Here is an 8,114-nt window from a genome sequence, read left to right as displayed (position 1 = left end):
AGTGGGAAAGAACTGGTTTTTTTTTAAATCAGGGAGGGCAACAAAGCAATAAGAAGGAGCACAGGGCACCATGTTAGTGACAAATCGCAGGAGGTGGTTCTAGAAAGGTTGTGAAAAATAGTTTCTCATTGCAGGAATCGGGTTGGGCCACTCCTTCACCCCCCTTCTCAAACACAAATATTTTCATATAATAAAAGCCTGTTCCCTATGGTTATAACCCAGCCTCCCCTCCTCCGACACCACCATTTTTAAGGGGCTTGCTGCGCGGACTTTTCCAAAGTCCCTAGGTTTTTTTCTCCCTCTGGCCCTTGCAGAGGTGAGGCGTCCCTTCGGGGGCTCACGCCGCGTGAGGGGACCAGAAACACCCACTAGGATCCAACCCGGGCAGACGGCGGCCCGAGCATGCGCTGAGAGTTCGTGCAGCTGGCCCTGGCTGCCGCCGCTGCCTCGTCCGGACTTGGCGAGGACTTGGGAGGGACAGCGGCGCTGGGAGGTGGCTTAGCAGAGACTTTCCAGCAACTGCTGCCCAGGACTTTTTTTTTTTTTTTTTCCCCCTTTTCCCAGGAGGCGGCGACGGCGGCGGCGGGGGGAGAGGAAGAGAAGGAAGCTTCTCCAGTTTGAGTCAATGCAGCCCTGCGGCTTTCCAGGAGGGGCGTCGCTGCCCCGATGAGCCCCCGCAGTGCGTCCCCGACTGTCCCCCGGCGGGATCGGGGCGCGGAGCCGAGCGCCGACGGTGAGTGGCCGCGCGTCTCTCGTCCTTCCTGCCCGCTGTCCCGCCAGCCCTCCGGCGGCGGCTGCCCCCGGCGCTGTGTGCTAAACTACTTAAGAGTGCTGGCTTCGGGGCTCCCCGCCGCCGGCGCTTCCCCGCGCGCCCTGCCGGGGGCGCGCGCCCGGGTGGCGGGGCGGCTGACCGCGCTCGGCTTTGTGCTCCTCGGGCGGCTGGGAGAGCCGGGTCGCGGCCGGGGCCGGGGCCGGGGCCGGGGCCGGGGGAGGGGGACGTGAATGACTAACCCGGCGTCTGCACAGCTGCACCGGCCCTAATTCCCGTGCGCCCCTCCCCGCTCCCCGCCCCCCGCCCCCGGCTAATCCATCATTCCGGGGCCCAAACATCATTTCTCGTGTTCTCCCGGAGAAACCCTAGTCGCCGGGCGGAATCCCAGCTCAGCGCTGCGCCCCCTCCAGTGCCCCGCGTTCACACCCGAGCTGCGGGATGGCGAAGGGGGTGCGGAGGTGGGGGGTCCAGGAACTGTACCAGTGAGAGGGACACTCTCACCTTCGGTGTCGCCGGCGGCGTCTGTGACATCTCCGGGGGTGGGGGTGGGGGGGCGGGAGTGTGGTTTCCAACCTTCGGGACAGTTCCGAGCAGAGCTCTCCCCGAGGAGGGGCGTGGACTGAGGGAGGTTTTAAAGAGCGTCTCATCAGAATTCAGAGGACACCGCCGCGTGTCCCCTGAGAACCCGAGTTTGCTGCGCGCCTTCATTCATCCGGGGAGACAATCTTTTTCTCTTCCCAGCAGGTGTTATCTGAAGCCTGTTTGGAACTTTGGGGAGTTTAGGTTACTATTATAACTTTAACAAATGATTTTCGATGAAGCGATGTCTCGAATGAACTAGGCTTCGGACCAGACCTGCACCCAACTGAGGGCTGGCAGAGGAGGGATGGGCTGGGGGTGAGGAGCGCGGTGGTGAGAAGTCCCCTGTTATCCCCCGCCCTCTGCAGATCGCTGCTGTTTTGCCCGTGGGGGTAGGATGTGGTGAAAGGATGGGGCTTCTCCCTCCCGGGGCTCACAATGGCCAGAGAAGATTCTGTGAAGTGTTTGCGCTGCCTGCTCTACGCGCTCAATCTGCTCTTTTGGGTAAGTCAAGCAGTCCACTGCACCAACAGGTGGGGACGGCTGGACTCGGTTTCCTAGAGCCACCACATAACGCGCCAAAGGGCATGGCTAAGCATTAATTAATTACATGGGATCACACCCTCTATTTTTCAGAGAAGTAAATTCTGACCTTAAAATGCCTTTGATCTAGCTCAAGTTCCATTTGTAGTTAGGAAAAAGAAATCCACCGCTGGATACTAGCGGCAGTAAAATTAGACTTGAAGTTAATCTGGGGATATAAATAAATGCACGTGCTTGTGCTTGTAGATAAGAAAATTTTGACATACTACTTAGGGAACTGCTTGTTTTCAGGAATTTCAGATAACTGTGCAAGCCATAAATTGTTTCCTTACGTCATCCTATAAAATCTGGTGGGGGGCAGAAGTCTTACTATGTTTTTGTAGGAATTCATACCCAGATATCCTATCAAAAGACTAAGTAGATTTTTCTGGGAGATTCCATATAGTCTGAAAAGGTGGTTTCCGTGTAACTATTTCTAAGTTGGCAAAGCTTTAAGGAATTTTGTGTATGCTTTTGGAAAATCCCATAACCATTTAAGGAAATAAAATACATAAAATTTAACAAGCTCATGGAAATCTTTATGCCCTAGGAGTTAGTGACTTTTTATGCATTGCACCCAGGCATAAATTTTCATTAAGTGTTATTAATAATCACATTGTTATTTACAAAACTTTTATGGAAACTGTAAAAATTTAAACGTTGAATGTTGCTTCAGGAAGCTGTCCTGCTTAAGCAGTTAATTTTTTTTTTTTTTTTGCCAAATTTGTGTTCTATTAATAATTTATATTCAAAATGTTCTGTTAGAATTTTTAATGAATAATTTATTTATTTGGCTGACTGGCTGGCATTTACCAGCTTTTTTTTTTGTAGGGTTATGACATGTGGTCTCTAGAGAATGACATTTTGGTTGAACTACTCCTTATAGATGGCTCCATTTTAAGGTGACAAATTAAGCCTCAGTTCAGGAAGTAATCTGAAAGATATCTAAACTGGCAACTTTTTTTCTCAACATGAAACTTAAAGCATTGAGCTGTTATATTCACCACTTGGAAATATAAAATCCCTAACTGATCTTATTGCAGTTTTTAATTCTAAAAATGTACAAATTAAATGTACATTTAATTTAAATATACAAACTTAATTTAATTAAGGTCATTAAATTACCTGCTTAGCTATAAGGTATTAAGATTTTGAACTTCCTTACTTTGGGAATGAGAAAACTAAGTGTAGGTTAGCGACTGGAAGCCAAAGCTCAGATGGCCCAATGGTGACAGTGCCGGGAGCAGACCTCAGCTTTCTCACCCCTAGACAGTGCCTTTACGTGGACGATTACTTTGTTCGAACCTTGGAATTACTAGGACTTTTTTTGTGCAACATAGAATAATGTTTTGGAAGTTTTCTCAATAATTTGTATAGTGTGTGTGTGTGTGTGTGTGTGTGTGTGTGTGTGTGCAGGGGAATCCAAATCACTTAACAAAAATATTACTCTTCTGAGTCACGACATTTGCTTAAACATGCCTATTCCTTAAACTCCTCCAGGGCTCTTTGTGTCCCCAAAGAATGTAAAATGTTATTTCTTTGCTGTTATCCTGTACTTCAACATTCTCACTTTCTGTGTGTTCTGATTTATTAAAATTGCTTCCCGCTTTCTCCAGCCCTCCTCTTCTCCAAATATCATCTCCCCACCAACAAAATAATCCGAGTTTACTGCCTACTCTGCATCCTTCTGTATTTTTCTATATTTCATACAAAGATGTATTTACTCATATCTGTCCCCATATACCCATTCATCTACATTCATATAGACATTCATGATATTTTTTGTTAGGTTGTTTTTCTCATTTGGTTAGAGTTGCAGGAGTGGGATTGCTATGTCAGAGGATATGTAATGATGGCAACAAAATAGCTAACATTTCTGTAGTTCTTACTATGTTTGCCTGGCACATTTAGTGTCTCAGTTTCCTAGTCTGCAAAATAGGAATGGTAGTTCCTATTTTTTAGAGTTGTTGGGGGATTAGAGTCAATATATGTGAAATGCTTGAACAGTGGCACTTAATAAGCGCTATCTATGTCGTAGCAGTAGCAATAGTAGCTGTAGTACCTGCAGTCGTTACTACTACTACAATAATGATGCTCACTAAGAGTTTACTGTAATAAGTAGATTACCAGGAGATGGACTGATGAGTCAAAGGAATCCCTGTAGTAGTAATAGTAGTAACGGTTATTGTTGTGATTAATACTGCTACTATTGCTACCGCTTCTCCATTCCTTTGACCCAGTAATCCTGTCCTGGGAATCTATCCCCTAGAAATAGAAGCACCAATATACCTCATTATATGTACATCATATACATATAATGTTGCTGCCATCTCATTGGTGTTATGAAACTTTAAAATTTTTACCAATCTAAAAGGTTTAAAGTGTTATTTCACTGTTACTTTATTCTTTACCTCCCCCACTATCAGTCAGCTTGAGCATCACTTTATATAAACAAATTTTTATATGTTTTTTCGGTAGAATTTTTCTCTAGAATTTTATATAATCTTTTTTTTATTCTTCTGTTCTTTTAAAGCGCCTGCCTTTCTTGTCTTGATTAAGGTTTCTTTTTCTTTGAGATTATTTTATACAATTAAAATATCTGTCAGGAGTCTTTTGGAATTGTATGAAATGTATATGCTAACTTTGGGGACATTGGTGTTATTCTTTCAATGTTAAAGCAATGTTTGCAGATCCTATATTTCCTTACTTGTGCCTCATACATTCCTGGGCATCCTTACACTACTCTCTCATCTAATTCTCCCAACAGCCCTGGAAAATGGCCGGGGGGTGGTAAAGAGAAGTTACTCAGTGAAGCTCATTAACTTGCTAGTAAGTAGCAGAACAGGGATTCAAAGTCCAGTTTTTTTTTTTTCTCTAAGTGCGGCAGAAGTTGTACTATTGGAAACGGTGCTGAATTTATTTGCAGCAGAGAAATAAACATCTTCAGTAGGAAGGGATTATTCCACCTGCTCATTCCAAGTCCCCTAGAGCAGTGCTTCTCAAACCTCCACGTGCATACAGATCACTTGGGCATCTTGTTAAAATGCAAATTCTGATTCAGTATGTCTGGGGCTGGGCCTGAGAGTCTGCATTTCTCAAAAGCCCCTCTGTGACACTGTTGCTGCTGGTCTGAGTGCCCCATCTGGAGGAGCAAGGCTTTAGTCCTTGCTTTTAGTTCTCACTGGAATTAGAAGGAGAACAAACCAGTGTGGCGTGAACCTGAGCTCATCCTGAGTATGGAGAGGGCGACTGTACTGGCCTCTAGTTTTGTGGGATTGAGATACCTGCCCTCATTACCTACAGGATCAAAAGCTGTATCGTTTTACTCTTCTCCTAGCATCTGAAATAGACTTTTTCTTATCTATTTCTACTATACTGGTACCCTCTCCCATTCTCTACCCAACAAAGATTTTAGGGAAAGAAAAATAAATCTTATTTGGAAAAACACTGAGGACCTATACAATTTTGTTTTTCTGTTCTGGGAGTTGAATATCAAACAGTGAATTTTTTTTTTTTTCAGTAAAAACGTGTATCTTACATATTTAATTTTTTTAAGTGGGAGGTATAGACCTGTCTAAGAGGAAACAATCCACAGAATATTCAAGATCACAGATGCACTGCATTCTTTCATTGCTGTGGATCCGGTCACCTTGATTTGCCACCTGTTGAGGTGGCTCTTTCACTTGTAAAGAAGCATGATCCCGGTTCAGCTCTACTGGGGCTGGCAGACAGATACTGGACCTTCGAGGTTTGTCATGAGTTTTATGGATCTGTAATGGGAAAAGGCACATGAGACACAGTGTACGTGAGTAAACTGCCCTGAGAGCCCTTTGGAGACCATGATTCACATTCTGGCCACGATAGAGCAAGGAAATAGGTTATTTTTACTTCAAATGTATCACACTTTTACTTTTTAAATGCCATAGTATTTCATAAATGAAAGCTTTCCTCCATTTTAAAGACAACTTCTGTGGCTTTATGATGTGAGTGTTTGCCATTCTTAGATGATAATTTTCTGCTGTTGGAAAAATGGATACATATGGTTCTTTTTGGAAATTCCTGAAATTGGTGAGCACTTAACATTCATCACGTTTGTTTATTATTTTCTAAAAGTATAATATCCCACCTGTAGTTTTAAACTCTCTTTTCTCACCAGCAGATAAGAGCCATTGTCTTTCACTTACCATTACCAAAGAGTAGCAAGAGAGAGGAACTACCCTCGACAAAATATGAAAAGAAGCTTATAAAAGAAAGCCTAAAAAGCAGACAGGAAATCTGGTTCACACTTTTGGGATATATGCAAGCTAGATGAAGAAAACAGAAGACTCAATGTTCTGTTTCTTTTTCTCCGGTTTTCTGTAGTGAACCTTAGGTATCTGACCCATGCAGACCCTAAAGAGATTCTTGGCAAGTGGGTATTTGCATTCACACAGCATTTATATAGTCATGTTAAAATACTACTTTTTAAATTGATGCTCTCCCCACCCCCAACTCTGTACTATGAAAGGCATTCCAGTTTACTTTAACTCTTCCTAAGGAATAAAGGAGAGCCCTCCGAGAAATGTTAGTGCTTTTTAAAAATAAACATTAAATAAGCTTTAGTCTCAGGGGCAAAGCTAATACACTTTTTTTTTATGCAGTTGGCTCAGCTGAGCAAAGACAGGCCACTGCATGCTTCTTAAGGAAGCATTTCGAGGAGGAGAAGGGTGTGGAGGCTTCCTTGGGGCCCAGCCCTGCTGCCAACTGCACTCACAGGCCCCCTCAGGCGTCGCCCCCACTCAGAACAGTCACAGGCTGGGCCATTGGGCTGCACAGAAACTATGGTGTAGAATGAAGCCTTGCACCCTTCTTCTGCCTGCATTGCCTATAGGGTGACCAGATCATTTATTGTGGAAATCAGGACCATTTTGAGACTGAAGTTATAAGGGGTTGTCTCTATGAATAATGATGACAGGACAACAGAGGCTTAAAGTGGAACCATCCTGGTCAGAGCAGGATGTATGGTCACCCTGTCTGCAGGGCAACATGATCTATAAAAACTATTAGTCAGCACAGCTCCAAGTTGCTATTGATTTATTCATCCCTAATTAGTAGATGTTCATGCTTAAATGATACCCACGAGGAATCTTCGGAACTTGTTTCAGCCATCATTTGCAGTGCCCGTGCTTTCAGGCAAATAGTCTGATCTGTTTGCTTTTTTCTGCTGCTCCCAGCTCCCCCCACCCCCAGCCCCCCAGAAGGGAAGCTGGTTGAGGCATGAACTGATTAAAAGGTGGATGGGAGCAGGCTTGGGAACTGAGACAGACATGTTCCTGGGAAGTACTTGCCTTGGGCTGCCAGCCTCCAAATTATCAAAAATTGACTTACCTTTACATTTTAATAAATAACAATTGGAATCCTTTTGTTTTTAAGAAAAAAAGGGAATTTTAAAAGCATCTAGTTCAATTTTTGCATTTTCATCATGAGCAAAAAGAGTTTCTAAAAGTTTGAATTACTCGTCCAAGTTCTCTGTAGAGACAGAAATGTAACTACGTTCCTGGTCTCTCTTCCACATTCTGCTCTTTGCTAACAGATTTGACATAAAAAGAAAAGTTTAGGCGGCTGGCTTTAGACATCAGCCAATTCTGTCAGCCTTGAGCAGAAATGATTAGTGTTACTGTCACCTTATATATAAGACTATATATTATATATGCCAGACAGTTGAAGGAGGTAAATGTCTATTTTTTGACTGCAACCTTACTTCCTGGAGACTATAGGTATACATTTCATAATAAATTCTGATATAGGAAATGACTTGATTCTTGTTATTTTTTTATATGATTAAATTCAAGCAAAACCAGAATATATCTGCAACACAGCAAATTTCATTTTTATAAATATTTGTTGAGAGCTAGCGTTTTCTAAATGTTTTTGCAAGACAGAAGGTGGCAGAGGTCCTGCCAAGTAGTATATTAAATATATTTCTCTAAAGTAATCTTTGTGTTATTTTCTAAATATTTCCTTGAACTACAGATAATATTTTGCAATATTGGAGAAGATGTAAGGAGCTATAAACCTAGTTACATGTGATAACTACAATGTCCTAATAATTTAATCATCATGAATGACAGTTGAAGAATTATTTTATTTTAATTTGGAAAGTTAGTAGAAAATACCATTATTAGTAAGGAGTCCTGAATTG

At 43.0% G+C, this 8,114-nt stretch overlaps 1 protein-coding gene across 5 annotated transcripts in view; it reads left to right on the top strand.

The window, feature by feature from the left end:
- The first annotated feature begins 477 nt into the window (after positions 1-477).
- TSPAN12 (tetraspanin 12) overlaps positions 478-8,114 on the top strand; it is a 65,729-nt gene continuing 58,092 nt past the window's right edge. The window contains exons 1-2 of one of the 5 annotated variants that reach the window (XM_068549361.1): positions 478-733; positions 1,720-1,855. In XM_068549361.1, coding sequence (XP_068405462.1) covers positions 1,790-1,855 — 66 coding nt within the window. In that variant the 5' untranslated portion in view covers positions 478-733; positions 1,720-1,789. Of the gene's footprint in view, positions 734-1,201; positions 1,231-1,454; positions 1,517-1,537; positions 1,556-1,719; positions 1,856-8,114 lie in introns of those variants that run through there. The other 4 variants (XM_068549365.1, XM_068549364.1, XM_068549362.1 and 1 more) reach the window with 4 other exon arrangements.

Source organism: Eschrichtius robustus, chromosome 8 (assembly GCF_028021215.1).
Source record: "Eschrichtius robustus isolate mEscRob2 chromosome 8, mEscRob2.pri, whole genome shotgun sequence".
Lineage (NCBI taxonomy): Eukaryota > Metazoa > Chordata > Mammalia > Artiodactyla > Eschrichtiidae > Eschrichtius > Eschrichtius robustus.
The sequence above is the reverse complement of the archived record's forward strand: the minus strand, read 5'-3'. Positions and strand labels throughout refer to the sequence as shown.